At 37.4% G+C, this 16,162-nt stretch overlaps 1 protein-coding gene across 1 annotated transcript; it reads right to left on the bottom strand.

The window, feature by feature from the left end:
* Positions 1-657: 657 nt before the first annotated feature.
* On the bottom strand, positions 658-8,230 carry LOC129248652 (ras suppressor protein 1). Its single transcript, XM_054888283.1, has 3 exons — positions 7,953-8,230; positions 1,214-1,835; positions 658-1,152 (listed from the first exon to the last, which is right to left on the bottom strand). The coding sequence occupies exons 1-3, from the start codon at positions 8,089-8,091 to the stop codon at positions 1,065-1,067; spliced, it is 849 nt and encodes a 282-aa protein (XP_054744258.1). The 5' UTR covers positions 8,092-8,230; the 3' UTR covers positions 658-1,064.
* Positions 8,231-16,162: the final 7,932 nt, after the last annotated feature.

The following is a 16,162-nucleotide window of genomic DNA, read 5'->3' as shown; positions in this document are numbered from 1 at the left end:
CTCAACTACGCGGACGAGATCTTAGACAAAACAAACAGACAGCTACTGGATCGGACAGTGTATAGACAGCCCATAAACGATACTCACCGGGAGACTCTCACCACCTTCTTAAGCTCCCGACCCCCGAATGCCGTTATCGGAGTCCGACCACTACCAATCGCAGACGAAGAGGTCCAACTTCCCCGAGAGTCCCGCGTAACCTTGGCACAATTACGTTCTGAGTAATGTATTTAGAAATGACCCCAAACTACCAAACATATGTCCAGCATGTGAAGGCACCGCGAAGGTCACTGACCACCTTTTCAAATGCCCTACCAAACCCACTCATCTAACACCCCTCTCCTTCTGGACCCAACCTGTCGAACCAGCAAGTTTCCTGGGCCCACCGGTAGATGATCTAAACGAAGACGACCGGTGATCTACACTACATTGACAGGGTATACTGCTACAACACCAACAACGCTACTTTTGTTATTTTCAAACCAAAGGTTTGCTGACTTCAAACGTGGTCGTGGTGACACCGATGATACACAACACAGCGGACGTCCAGGAAAACATAAAAAAAATACCCAAAATCGTATTGAATGGTCGAAAAGTGAAGTTACGTGAATTAGCTGACATCGTAAAGATTTTAAAAGAACGAAGAACGACGAAATACAAGATTGTGCGTTTATTGCTTCATACAAAATTTAGACGCGGATACATACGCGCGTAAAAAAAAATGCAGTCATTATTCAAAGTAATCATAAATAATTATTGCTGTTTGTTTCTTAAAAGTCGTGTGCGTTGTGAGAGAATTTTGTTATATATAAAAAAAAAACTTCAATTTGATTAGATTTTCAAAATAATTTAACATTTACTTAAGATTAGTAGTACAAAATTATAAATGTGTGTATGCATATCAAACTTGACACGAAGGGAAAAATACAATTATAGAACATTTATGGTTAATACAATTACAAAAAAGGCATTCATTTTGTTGCGTTTTGTTTATCGCGTAAAGGCACACCGGCTTGACAAATTCGAAAACCACCTCACGACCTCGATAGCTTGGCTGAGTCAATTCATGCGCGTATACGCGACGCTTTCTTGCTCTTATCAGCTTTTGGTGGCGGTGGTCCGCGGTCACTTTTTATATGGCGATTATAGAGGCTGAAAAAAGGAGAGAAAAAAAAGCATTAAAATTGTAAACCCAACAACAAAGGCAACTCACATTTTGTACGTTTCCGTTTTTATATATTCAATGACGTGACTAATGCCCAACAAATATTGCTCTTGTATCGGCACCACCCATGGATTCTCCTCCATCTTCATCACCGACTTGCTGCCCAGTAGGTCTAGATTACCGACTTCTGGTGGTAATACTTGCAGTCGATTGTTTTGTATATGAAGTTCGCGTAGACGAGCCAATTCGCCAATTTCACGCGGCAAATCAAGCAGATCATTATCACGCAAACCGAGTATTTGCAAATTCTTCAAATTTCTCAACTCCTTAGGAATATGCTCGAAATCATTGTCACCCAAATAAAGAGCCCGCAATGTTTCAATCATAAAGAAATTACCGGGTAACGCATTCTCATTGAGGTTATTATAGGAGAGGTCGAGTACCTCAAGTACGGGAAATGCACCAAAGCCGCGTGGCAGGCTGTCCAGGCGATTCAGCGAAACATTCAGGATACGCAATTTAGGCATTGATGACAGCGAAACTGGCAGTTCACGTAATCCATTGTTGGATAGATTCAATATTTCCAAGTGTAGTAAATTAGCTATGCCTGGACTGATCATGGTTATCTTGTTGTGACTCAAAGTGAGTCGCGTGATGTAGGACATGCTGACTAAAGGCAAAGAAAATAAAATAGAAAGATATGTGGTGAATGTTGGTAGAAAACTTTGCTTTAGAGTTTGAGAGAAATGTGAGAAAATTTATAATTTTTATACAATACGAGTATATTACTAATTCAGGCAAATAAATCGAAGAATAAATGAGCTTTTTATATCGGATGTTGTTTTTTATCTGCATGAGAACTATCGATATCGATAACTATGGTTTGATAACTGAGAATGAAAAACTGTGTTGCCCTTCTGTGCAGTAAAGTTTGGCAAGGCATCATGAATCGTTTAACGCCAGAACAATGCTTTCAAATTATGGAAATCTACTTTGAACAAAATAAATTCCATCGCGAGGTCATACAGCACTGGCGGCAGCATCACTCCTTATTCTATTCTAATAAAAAATTAATTATTCTTATCCTAATAAAAATGGAACGATACAGGCTTAAACAACGCATTGAAATTATTAAAATTCAGTATAAAAATGGTGAAAATTTGACAGACACGGTTCGTAAAACTCGAACATTTTTCGGTCATCGTGTCGGACTACAATACAGAAATTGGTGAAAAAATTCGAGCTCCTGGGACAAGTTAGTAATGTGAAAAAAAGAAAGTTGAACTCGTGCAGAGTTGCCAAGTGCTTTGTGAAAGAACCAAACAGGAAAACAGCGACCTTTCTCCTAAAACTCAGCAGGAAGGACTTGAGGAAGAACTGGTGGGTGTAATGACAGGGCACAACGTCTGTGGTCAGCATATGGCTTCCATGGGGGTCGTGGACAGCCCGATATGCCTATCCTGTCTTGAGAATGACGACACTGTAGAGCATTTTCTCTGTAGCTGTTCTGCATTTTCCAGAATCAGACTTAGGATATTGGGTTGCGATACACTGAGTATGGGCAAAGTTCATACTCTTCCTCATCCGGATCTCTTAAAATTCATCAATGAATCCAAGAGATTTGTAGAAGAGTGACCTCAAAGTAATTTATCCGTCTTACCACCCACTTTTTATCTTTCCTATCTCTATTCTTTCCACGGATATCTTTCCTGGTGTAGTACAATGGTCCACTGACTAAGTGCTTGGACTTGTCCAGCCCCCCACAAATTTAATCTAATCTAATCTAATGTGAAGAATACAATCCGTACACGCTGCCCAAGAACAGCCGAAAATATTGCGGTTGTAGCCGAAAGGGTTGAAGAAAACTCGGGTTTTTCCATTCCTCGTCGTTCTTTGGAATTAGGTATTCCCACAAATGTCATTGCATCGTAATTTGCATAAAGATTTGGGTCTTAAGGCTTATAAAGTCCATTAACACAAGAACTCAAGCCGCCGATCATCAACAACGTCGTGTCTTTGCTGATTGGGTCGTTGAAATGCATGAAAATGATCCGGAATTTCATCGAAAAATCATATTGAGTGATGAGGCCCATTTCCACCTTGGTGACTTCGTCAACAAGCAAAATCGTCGGATCTGGGTCTCAGAAAATCCAAGAGTTATTGTTGAAAAGCCTCTCTATACTCAACGTGTGACTGTTTGGTGCGATTTATGGTCCACCGGAGTCATTGGACCTTACTTTTTCGAAAATGAAGCTGGAGCAACAGTTACGGTGAGTGGATTGCGGTATCGAGAGATGATTAACGATTTTTTATGGCCGGAATTGGATGGTATTCATCTGGACACCGTTCATTTTCAACAAGACGGTGCTACGTGCCATACAAGCAACGAAACCATTCTTTGAATATCAAAATAACCCCTCTTATTTAGAAACGCTTATTATCATTTTCAGCTCCCAAGCTCTTAAAAAAACAGCCGCTAATAAACTACTATAAGTATAAAATGTTATACAATATTTTCCTATTTTATATAATACTTCTGGTCCTTATATTTAGATCCGACTGCAGCACGCGTCGCGAGGTATATCTTATTCATGAAATGACTCTTTTTTCCAAATAATTGTACGAAATTTTTTTTAAATTCAAGCGAGTAATTGTTTCACCCAACACGTGAAATTTGTTCAATAATTGATGAAATTTAATTTTCGTATTACTTATTATTAATTTTTTTTTTTTTTAATTTTATATTAATTTTTTTATTTTTTCAAATTTTAAACAATTTTTTTTAATATTGTTTTATTTAAAATAAAATTTTATAAGGTAATTTTTTTCTGATGACATTTTAAATTCTGAAAACATTTTAATTTTCATGCAACCGTTGGACCAACATGAAAATCGGTTGTACAACCATACTATACATGAAACAACGTTTTAACCAACATGCCCATGTTGACACATCGGTTGGAGCGTACTCTACATAACTACTACTACTCCACTTGTAGTAATAGCACTTAATTTTAATGCCAGCATCAAACAAAAACATCTTATCGAACTGAAATATATAAATGAAAGAGAAAATGTTGAAATTTCCACCGGCTCTCAAACTATGTATATATACGCACACTGCTAATCCATACGTACATATTTAATTCACAAATGTCAACAGAGAGTTGATTCCTCCACCGACTGCACTCATCTACTAACCCATACGTACACATGTTTATGAAATCACGCCGCTCTCTTTATTTTTCTCTTAATTTTTGGCATTATAAAGGGTTTTCCAATAACAGGTGTTATTTTGATATTCAAAGAAAAATGCTACTTTTTAATATAAATGATCGGATGTTTATTTCATTATAAGAGGAAGGTATGCCGTTAATAGTGGAAAATAAGAATGATAGAAACAATATTGCGCCCATCAGAGAGTGCGTGACGTCGCATTGGCCGAGTTGTGCAGTGTTGCCAATCATCTGCTCTTCGCCATAAATTTAGTCCTTTTTTATACCTGCTTATATTAAAATGTGACAATTTTTAAGTTGGTGTTACTTTCTTATTTTTAATTTAAAGCTACTGAAACCATAATTTGAAGAAAAGAAACCTTATTATTAAACCAAAGAATGTTAAAAAAGGTCACTCTGAGAAGATTTTAGTGTTAATGAAAATTTGTGTTGTTCTTATATCAGGTCAGTCCATAAGTTCGTGCTTTTTTTAAAGGTGGTTTTAAAATTATTAAAAAGATGTTTAAGGTATTCATTAATCAATAATATATTTTCCTTCATTATTTACAATGTGTTCCCAACGTTTAGGCAAATTTTTAATTCCCTGCTCGAAAAATTGTTTGTCCTTGGAGCCAAAATACGCTTCGATATCCCTTTTTATAGCTTCTTTTGAGGAGTAGTTCTTGTTACTCATATGGGATTGAAGCCCACGGAAAAGGTGATAATCACAAGGTGCAATATCCGGAGAGTATGGTTGATGCCGCATTAGCTCCCATCCGAGCTCGTTCAGCTTGCCTAATGTTTGCCTTGCGGTATGAGGTCTTGCGTTGTCGTGGTGAAAGAAAACTTTGCGTCTATTCACTAAAGACGGTCGATTTTTGTTAAGTGCCTCATTCAGGTTTGATAGCTGATGGGAATAAAAATCAGCAGTTCGTATATTCATAATAAACAATACCGGCCATATCCCACCAAATAGAAAGGAATATCTTCTTGGGGTGAAGGCCATCTCTAGGGGTCGGTTCTGGTGTTTCATCTTTATCTAACCATTGGCGTTTGCGAACAGGATTATTGTAAAGGATCCATTTTTCATCACCAGTAACGATATGGTTCAAAAAACTTTCATTTTCAAGCCGTTGCAGCAGCTGAGAACACATATTCACTCTCTGCTGAAGGTTGGCGACGGAAAGTCTAAGCGGAACCCATTTTCCCCAGCTTTGAAACCTTTCCCAACTGAACCAGGTGCCTGTGAAGTGTTTAACCTCTGAGCTATCATATCGACTGTCAAATGTGGCTCAGCTTCCACGAGTTCGAGCAAAGCGTCGGAGTTAAAGACTTCAGGACGATCAGCACGTGGGGTAACCTCCACGTCGCAGTTACCACTTCGGAATTTTGAAAACCACTTTTGCGCACTCCTTACACTCACGGTATCCTCTCCGTGAACAGTGTTTATTTCTGTAGCAGCAGTTGTTGCATTTTTACCACTTTTATAAAAAAATACCAAATATGCCTCTTTTACGCGTTCGAAGATTCCATTTTATTTTTTAACAACACGTGCTTCTATCCGCGATTAAAATCACTTGTTGAATGCACAATATATCAAAGAAAATATGAATAGTTCCGTTGTATTCCGCGAATAATTTTTTGTAATCAAAAATCGTACAAAAGTGATATTATGGATAAAATACGCACGAACTTATGGACTGACCTGGTAAAATTTGATATTTTGAAAGTGTAAATTTAATTTTGACGTGATAACGTCTTATAATTCGATTTAGCCGGCTGCACGCACGAAAAAATGCGTCGTTATATTACTCAATTGTCGTTACCTTCCTTGAACTGCAAGCGAGAGCGCGGAACGAACGACAAATAGCACAATCGGCCCCCGCACTCGGCAACGTTCGACATCTGGCTCTCTCCTACTTGAGCGAGCATATACAGGGTGGGCCATATAGCGTTTGCTTTTTGAACCACCTATTTTTTTGAGAATGGTAACACAAATGACATGTCAAATGTGTTCATAATTTACTTAAAGGTTTGACATTTACGAAATGGGACGCTATACGCTTGAACAAAAATACGCTTTCCAAAGTGGTGAGTCTTCTTCTTCTTTTCTGATTTTCAAATCGGTGGCTACGTCAATAAGCAAAATTGTCAAATTTCGGGCTCAGAAAATCCACACGTTACTGTAGAGAAGCAAATGCATCCACAACGAGTCACTGTTTGGTACGGTTTTTGGTCTGGCGGCATCAGCGGGCCATTTTTTTTTCGAAAATGAGCGAGGAGCCGCGGTTACAGTAAATGGCAAGTGTTACCGTGACATGCTCAACGAGTTTTTGTTTTCAAAAATTGAAGAGGATGATATGGACGACATTTGGTTTCAACAGGACGGTGCAACTTGTCACACTGCCAAAGTTACACTCGAACTTTTGGCTACCGTTTTTGAAAACCGAATAAACAGCCGAAATTCCGATTTCCGATATCATTTGGCCGCCTCGGAGCTGTGATTTAAGTCCGTTGGACTATTTTTTGTGGGGAGCCGTTAAGGACAAATGCTATGCGAACCATCCTGAGACGATTGATGCTTTAAAACACGAAATCGAAGTTGCCATTCATGAAATTGGAGCCCAAACAATCGAAAATGTGCTTAAAAATTGGGTTGATCGAATGGCCTACTGTAAAGCCAATCGTGGCAGTCATTTGAACGATATTATTTTTCATTCATAAATGACAATGTTCAATCTTCAAAATAAAAAAAAAGTTTGAAATAATATTGATTAGCTTTTTTTTATAGCCGATTTAAAAAGCTAATTTTACATGGGCCACCCTGTAGTTTTTCAAACCATAAATTAAATTTAAAGTCCATGAAAACGCATATGTTTCGTTCAATTATAAATATCTTCTAGTTTTGTTTACTATTTACATAAGATAATCAACGTGAACATTGCATTCTGTTTGGACTAAAAATATCAACTCTGAGTTTATTCTATAAAAAGCAACAAGTAACAACCCTTCGCGCAGGCATAGAAATTCGATGTGTACTTAAATATGAGGAAGATATATTTGTTTTCCATTGCAGATTACAGACCGAATTTATACATTTCATTGTCTAACTTTTTAGCGAAATATGGCTTTTATTAATTAAAAGTTACTTTGCCATAAACGAATTTTCACATTTATTTGGTTCAACGCTTTTAGTGAATGGAGACGCCTAACATTTTGAACAGCTGCTACGATGACCTCATATGCATTAATACACATTTAGAAGATTATGTCCAGAATAATATTCACATTCTTCTTTTGTTGCTTTGTTATTAATGAACTTATTAATATTAGCTTTAAACTACTTTTACCTAATTTTATGCACAAAAATTACTATTTTCATAGTTTTGCTGTATTATTTTGTTTGCTTTTGCCTAAGCACTTTAATGTGGGCAGCATAGTTTGAGAGCCAATGTTCATCGTTTGCTAAGCATATTTTCTTTCGTAATAGCACACAGATGGTAGTTTGTTTTGTATTAGTAATTTGTTTACACTTTCTATATTTTATTTATTAGCTTCGGTTTTTAACTTACACAATCCCGGTAACTCCTCGAAGGAGCTAATGCCCTTGTCAACCAAATCGAGCTCACGGTTTTGCGTTTCACGCGCTTCATCTAACACTTTCTTTGCCTTCGACATTTTGGCATTGACTGGTAAGCATGATTGACTCATTTTTGCTTTCGGTAGGGGTTCTAAAGTACTCTTGAGAACGATTTGCTGGGAGAATTGTTTGATTGAATTTCTCTCTCTTTAATTTGAGTTAATATTTTGCTTTGGTTTTTCGTGTGCTAATTTTTGAAATTTCTCTTTTATTTCTGAAATTCGATAAATATTTTATAATCTATTTAATTATAAGACCGTTTTAATTAGAGCACGTGCTTTTGGTACACATACATACATACATATGTACATACTCATATGCATATTTATCAATTACCTAAATAATAACAAAACAATAATTAATGAAAAAGTATTTCTGTAAAATGTATGTAATGGCCACAGCGAATGGATCAGTTTGGTACTTATTTTGTATGCAATAAATTTTCTATTAAATTGACATTTGTTAAATATATTATATGCACATACAACGTGGCGCAAAATTAATCACTGTATCGGAAGCTTTATAATTTTTGAAAATGGCGTCGCATGTCTATAATTTTGTTTCACACTTGTGAACTAGACAGCTGTAGTATACAAACAGACAAGCAAAGGAGTCCAATCAGTAAAGAGTCCAATTCAAAGGGCGAGCAGCGTAAAACATCCATTATATGAATTTTGAAGTTCATAAGCAATCTTTTTAGTGCATGTTCGTTATTATGAAAAAATACAGACGTTGGCCACATTATCCGAATAGCCCACAATACCCGATTTTACTATATTTCCGGAGTATTGTGAGTTACAAAGGTTGTTCATGAATCACTCCCGAACATCTCCATCAAATCTCATTAAATAAATCATTATATGATTTTTTAGCTATTATCTTTTTAAACAGTTGGTTAAGCAGCTGATGCGCGTTTCGTGTTTTGTTTCACTGTCAAACATCTTCAGTTTGGTCTATAATTTAACCAGAATCGTCTTACAAATGATCAACGCTTGCAAATCATTGAATTTTATTATAAAAAAAGAGGTTGTCTGTAAAGTCGGTTTACTGAAGATAGTTTAACGTGACAACGTCATAAGAAAATATTGATGGAATGGTTGCAATTTTCAAAACAAAATTTTAATTTTATTTGTTTGATAGATATTTTGTATGGATATAGAGGAGGAGGTAAATGGACACAAACGTGAAAAATGACGAAACATTTATCAAATTCATGAAAGATATCTTCAATTTCGATTGTGCATCAGACGTTAATAAGTCAACAACACTAAGAGGCACCATCATCGATTCGCCTTTTTCAAGACACTTTACACTCGAAACACTCCCTTTCATTTCCTACTTTTTCTATCATCGTCCTATTCTCAATAGAGAAATGGTTCATTACCATGCACACAGCAAGAAGGCATATGCAAATACAAGTATGTGAATTTATATACAAATGGGCATATACATACATATATATGGTCACTCAAGTAGGACAGAGCCACATGTCGAACGTTGCCGAACGCGGGGGCCGATTGTGCTCTTTGTCGTTCGTTCCGCGCTCTCGCTTGCAGTTCATTCAAGGTAACGGCAATGAGCAAGGTAACACTAATGAGCAAGGTAACGACACATTTTTTCGTGCGTGCAGCCGGCTAAATCGAATTGTAAGACGTTATCACGTCAATACGTGTTCTGTTAAGAAAGTTTAAGTTGGCCTAAAAATTGTGCTTAGCGACGAAGCTAATTTTTGGATCAATGGGTACGTAAATAAGCAGAATTGTCGATTTTAGAGTGAAGACAGAAGAATTGCAAGAGCTACCAATGTATCCAGAAAAGGTCACAGTTTGGAGCGGTTTATAGGCTGGAGGTATCATTGGACCGTACTTCTTCAAAGATGCTGTGAATCGTAACGTAATTGTGAATGGTGAGCGCTATCGTGAAATGATATCCAACTTTTTTTCCCCAAATGCAAAAGCTTGACTTGCATGACATGTGGTTTCAGCAAGATGGTGCCACATGCCACACCGCACGCGTAACAATGGACTTGTTGAGAGTTCGGTGAACATTTTATTTCACGTTCGGGACCTGTCGATTGGCCACCCAGATCGTGCGATATAACGCCTTTAGATTATTTTTTGTGGAGCTATGTTCAAGCTCATGTCTATTCAGACTAGCCAGCTTCAATTAACGCATTAGAAGCCAACATTAAAGCATTTATATGTGAGATACCGGCCGAAACATTGGAAAGAGTATGCCAAAATTAGACTAAGTCGTCAACATTTGCATGAAATAATCTTGAAACATTAAATTATATGGACTGTACTATCGATTGAAATTAAAATTTCATGCATTTTTCTGAATTTTACGAGTGTTGTTTTAAAAAACTTTCCTATAGCTCCTAAAAAACACCTTTTATAAGTACTTTGCCGAAAATTTTCCATGCGGCATTATACTGAACCCGAGCCTATTTTGAAAAACAATAAAACCATTTTTATTATTATTTTACTGTGGTCTCATTATTGGGCGCAAAATATAAAAGGCAACCCGCGTAATACAACGAGTAAATTTTGATAAATGGGCGTAGTCTCATGTAAGTGTGAGTATTTCGATAACAACTTAGTAAAACTCACCCAAAAAAGGTGCACGGTTTGCTCCGCACTCCCTTGAGATGCTACGTATGCCCATACGCACATATTATGGGCAACGGACAAAAACCACATCCACTTTTATGTTATGCTAGGACTAAATATCCGTCCGTCCATCTTATGTTACAAGCAATAACTCTAATTTTTTATGAGTCTGTTTGATACCAAAAAGAAATAGCCAACCCGAGTTAAATGTGAATGAATAAGGGTATACATAGAAAGTTCATTTCAGACCGAATTTGGCCGTCCTTATTTGTTCAGAGTAGCGAATATGTCTAAGAACTTTTGAGATTCTGAGTTGGCAACGCTGCCAAGAACAAACAATTCAAATGTACAGCAGAAGTTACTTCACAATAATACATTTAAAATGTGCGCGAACATCTGGATAATATTTCTGAATAAAACTGATTTCTGTGTTAGGAAATAAAAAAAAAAAAATATTTCATGTCAATTTAATAATTAGCAAATCTCAAATTGGTTGCGTGCATGTACATACATACCAATTAACCATATATATGTATGTATGTATAGTTGAGCCGAGCTAACATAGGAAATATTACGGTATAGGATTTCTAAGTTTTACATAATATATGATATTTTATTTTTTCTAAATGCACAAAATTTGTTGAACAGGTGCCCTGCGCACACTAAATAAATATTAATATTGAATCTATGCACATAAGTATGCAAGTACATATGTATGTATGTATGTATGTAGAGGCTTTTCTGTTGCAAATCATAGTTCTGCTAGCGTTATGCATAAATTGTTGTTGCTTTAACACGAATGCACACATACGAACGAGTCTATGGCAAAGAAACCACAAATTGACTTTGAACTAATTTCAGTTATGATTTTCACAGGTAGTTGCTCCAATTGGTTTTTCCTATTTTATTTATGCTTTCCTCACACCCACACACTTTCAACACACATTTCATTTTAGTTTTTTATGCGCACGAATTTTCACAACCTTTTCTCAGCCATCCACTCCGATCGATAAATCAACGCATACTACACGTTTTGGCTGTCTTGTTCAATTTCTGTAATTTATCGCAAAAAATAGCTGCGACAGCTAAATCCACGTCTCAGCGGGCCGATCGCCCAAGCAGTGCGTCACACCAACACCCACCTCCGCGACAGTAGCAGCAGCTACATTGGGTTGGATTCTTGCTATTATGTAGAGACACCTTTCCTTTTGCTCTGCTCAGTTCTGTTTTGCTGCTATGCTGCTATCTAAACTGGCTAGTTGCAAGTCACTCGCACATTTGTTGTTGCTGTTGCAGCATTTCATTGGCAGATGATGAATGTGTATGCGCGCATATGTTTTGTTTTAATTTTCTTCATTATCTACTTAAAATACAGGCAAAACTTGTTTGACCACATTTTTAGTGCAAATCCTCATACTAAGTATTGTTTGGAAGCCACTGTAGTGGCAAACGATACGTTTCACAATTTACCCAAGCTAAGATAAGAACCTATTGCAGAGTTGCAGAGCTGATGTACATAAATATATTAAGGTGGTTGCGTATTTGTAGACAAAATGTTTATTTCGACTTTGCCAAAACTTGGAATGATTTAAATAACTGTATTTGCATGATTTTATCAGAGAGATTTAAGACCATAAGTAGTTAATTTTTATATTAAGCATAACCCTGCAAGATTACTCGTTTAAAGATAAAAAATAAAGAACACTAGTATGTACATACAGTGGCTCAATACAGAATTCGGACACCCAAGTGATGTGGTTTTAAATAAAAAAAATATAAATTAAAGTGCAAATCTAATGCGTTTATGTTTCGCATTTATTTTCGTTCTGCAAGCGTATTTTTTAAAACTGTTGTACAAAAGCATAAACAAACTTCAACGCATTCGTATGTAGAAAACACAAACAACAAAAACTTAGCTAAATAAAAGGTGGCTAAGTTTCAAGGGCCGGTGTTGATTTTGCATAAAATACAATTTTTTCAGGAAATTATTGTAATTTCTCTTTATTATGATAATATTCGTATGGTTCAATTACGTATGGAACAAAGTATTCGCCGAATGGGAGATTCTATGCCGTTAATGTGCCGAATTATCTCTCCTTTAGCTCTTGAATTGTTGCTGGCTTATCGACGTACACCTTTTTTTTTTCAAATAACTCCAAAGAAAGAAGTCCAACGGTGCTAAATCACATGATCTTGGCGGCCAATTGACATCGCCGCGACGTGAGATTATTCGGCCTTCAAATTTTACGCGCAAGAGAGCCATTGTTTCGTTAGCTGTGTGACAAGTGGCACCGTCCTGTTGAAACCACATATCGTCCACATTCATATCGTCCGATTCGGGCCATAAAAAGTTCGTTATCATCTCACGATAGCGAACTCTATTCACAGTAACTGTAATGATGCCGCCGGCCCATAAACCGCACGAAACAGTCACTCTTTGTGGGTGCATTGGTTTTTCGGCAATCACTCTTGGATTATCATTCGCCAAAATGCGGCAATTCTGCTTATTGACGAATCCATTGAGGTGAAAATGTGCCTAATCACTGAAGATGATTTTCTTCGAAAATTGGTCATTCACTGTTGCCATTTCCGGTCACCATTCTGACCATTGAAATATTACTTTTTTCCCTTCACTGGGATCGCTATTTGTAACAGAACTCCAAGCCATATGGTTCCTTGCATAATCGAGGCGGCGTTCTTTGCGGAATTTATTCAAAGGTGTTTTGTTTTTTTTGTACTGTTGTATGAATTTAGAATAGCTCTTTAAACTGTGGATTTGCTGGGTGCAACATTTTCTTTAATTTTTGTTGTTGGAAGGGCGGAATTTGATACGATCCTAAGTATTTTGTGAGTTTCTTTCGGTGTTAAAGCTATCGCAGTTCTGTTTTTGTAGTTCTTACCAAAGGAGACACTTTGTTTCACGTAAATATTTACTACGTTTGGACTTCGACGAATCTTTTTGGTAATTTTGCGATTCAAAAGTCCCTCTGAGGTCAAGATATTGATTAGTCCTTTTTCGCGATCTGCTAAACCTTTCTGCTTTCCCGTTTTATTTGAATTAAGAGGTCTTCGACCAAACACGATGAATGTTTGAAAATATTATCCTTTTTCACAGCGCTTATTTCTGAGTGCCTCTGTTCAAGTGAACTCAGAAATCGAGCACAGTATTACAACTGCTGAGGTTTTACTGCTGTGAAATACCGGCAGATGAAATAGTATTTTAATGCATATTTATTTTCGCACAAAGTACAGTCTTCACAGAATACAGATCATGTCCTAGAGAGGCTCCAATAGACCTACATATAAAGAAGACGGAAACCATGAGTGCATTTACGTTAAATGAAGCGGGTCGTTGGAAAGAAAAAAACTTATGGTCACGCTAGTCTATTATTGCGGCAAGCTCAGTTAATCACGGTGAGGACTGTGACGACTACATCGTACCGATGGTACCTTTCAATAGGAATTTTGCCACACTCTTTCCATCTAAGGAAGATTGGAATAAGGGATTCTCTCTAAACAACTTCGATACCACAGTCTATACAGATGGCAGTAAAATGGATTGTGGTTTTGGAGCTGGTATTTATTCTCACAGATTTGGAATTGAAAAATCTGTGCGGCTCCCTAATACCAGCGTTGTCTTCCAGGCGGAAGTACTGGGAATTGGGGAAGCTTGTAGGTTACTAATCGCAGATTTCTCTTTTAAGGGCAATATAGCTATTCTTGCGGATAGCCAAACTGCAATCCACGCACTGGATGCGGCTATAACCTCTAAAGTGGTGAAGCAAAGTAGGAATAGCCTCACCACCTTGAGTGAAAACAATAAAGTAACCTTAATTTGGGTCCCGTGATATCGGAACATAGAAGGTAACGAAAAATCTGAAGAACTGGCAAGAGGGGGATCTGCCATGAATAGCGCTCTTGCAGTACCAGTATCCACACCACTAGATGCGGTGAAGAATGCGATTTCCCTAAAATACCTTCGAATTGCAGATTCTAGATGGAGAGACCAGGCGAAATGCAAAATCAGCAGGACGTTATGGCCCTCCTACTACCTCAAGCAATCGTCGACATTGATAAACATGAAACGACGGCACGCCTGTAGACTAACGGCAGTCATAACTGGCTTCTGGTCTATCGGAGAACAAGCCGCCAAAATGGGCATCCCTCACAACACATACTGTCATAGTTGTAAACAACCGGAGAAAAAAGAAACAATCTTCCATTTCCTCTGTGAATGCCCTGCCCTATGGAAGGACAGAATGTTAACCCTGGGCAAACAGCTGTTCGAGAGTCTCGAGCAGCTGTCTGGCTTAGACGTCAACAACCTAATAAGGTTGCTAAACCGCACAGACTGGATATAGTCTTGCTGTAAATAACTGTTAAACAATTTGGTAACGAGGATGTGGCAACAAATTGGTGCGGAGGCGCTAGTTGGATTCTGGATGAATCAACCAACCAACAGTCTTCACTTGAATTATCAGGAATCCTTGTGCCACTTAAAAATTATTGCCTCTAATCAAGTGAACCGGACTGTACCAAATTGAAAGAAAAAAAAAAATAAGAAAAACACATCAGCTGATGTAGTTATTGAATTCGGCTCAGTACAAACATAAATGAGAAATGAGAGCGCAAATCGCAAGTTCACAAATATAACTATGAATAATAGATGTGAACTTATTTAAGAAATCTGTAAAGCCTATTTGTCCATGTTTGCTTTTCGTACCTTTAAGGGCTTAAGAAGAGTACGCTCTCTCTTTATCTCACACAAAAGCTACTAGAGAATTGGTGAAGTTGAAAGTTATGATGGGAAAGTTGTGTTATCATTTCTCAGCACTCTTACAAATTGAAATCCTCATCCTCATGTGCTTGACTTTTGCACAAAAAACCATCTTCTAGATGGATGCCACCTCACTAAAAGGTATGAAAATGAAAATATTTCAATTTTTAAAGCATGCAGTTCTCAGTGTGCTCAACATTCGCATCACGGCAGTACTTTTGTACTTTTCCTTTGGCTTACCGCACGAAAGTTAATATACATGAAAATATTTTTGTTCAAATGGTTTCGGAAAAATACCAGTAAATCCTACAGCATAGTATTCAAAAGAAAAAACTTCTTTCCATGTAACAATCAACTTTCAAACTTCAATCCATAAAATTCAAAACCAAAAACTATTATCCTTTCTCCGCATACATGCAAATAAAAGTAGGTGTGTGTGTGTGTGTGTAAGTCTGTAAAACATGTGGACATGCGACCGCAGCATAAAAACGCCCGAAAACGTTTTGATAGACGATTGAAAATTACACCAACCATCGCATCGATTGCACCGAATTTTCCTACTACAAAGCAGATGTTGCGCGTGTCATGCAAAGTATGTAACATGGAAGCGCAACCACGGCGAAAAGAATGCGCTGTGGGCAGGCAGAGGACAAGCGAAAAGCGAGAAGGAGAGCAGGAGAGGAAATAGTTGACAAAACTTTGCCACCTGTGACACCGCACGAACGGAATGTCCCACCTAACGCATTTGACTGC

The sequence above is a fragment of the Anastrepha obliqua genome, chromosome 5 (assembly GCF_027943255.1).
Source record: "Anastrepha obliqua isolate idAnaObli1 chromosome 5, idAnaObli1_1.0, whole genome shotgun sequence".
NCBI classification, from domain to species: domain Eukaryota; kingdom Metazoa; phylum Arthropoda; class Insecta; order Diptera; family Tephritidae; genus Anastrepha; species Anastrepha obliqua.
The sequence above is the reverse complement of the archived record's forward strand: the minus strand, read 5'-3'. Positions and strand labels throughout refer to the sequence as shown.

Excerpts from the sequence above, each read along its gene's own strand:
- LOC129248652 (XM_054888283.1), bottom strand. The coding sequence starts at position 8,091 with ATGAGTCAATCATGCTTACCAGTCAATGCCAAAATGTCGAAGGCAAAG. Across the intron at positions 1,836-7,952 it reads CGAGGAGTTACCGGGATTGT|TCAGCATGTCCTACATCACG; the intron begins GTAAGTTAAAAA and ends CTTTGCCTTTAG. Across the intron at positions 1,153-1,213 it reads AAAACGGAAACGTACAAAAT|CCTCTATAATCGCCATATAA; the intron begins GTGAGTTGCCTT and ends TCCTTTTTTCAG.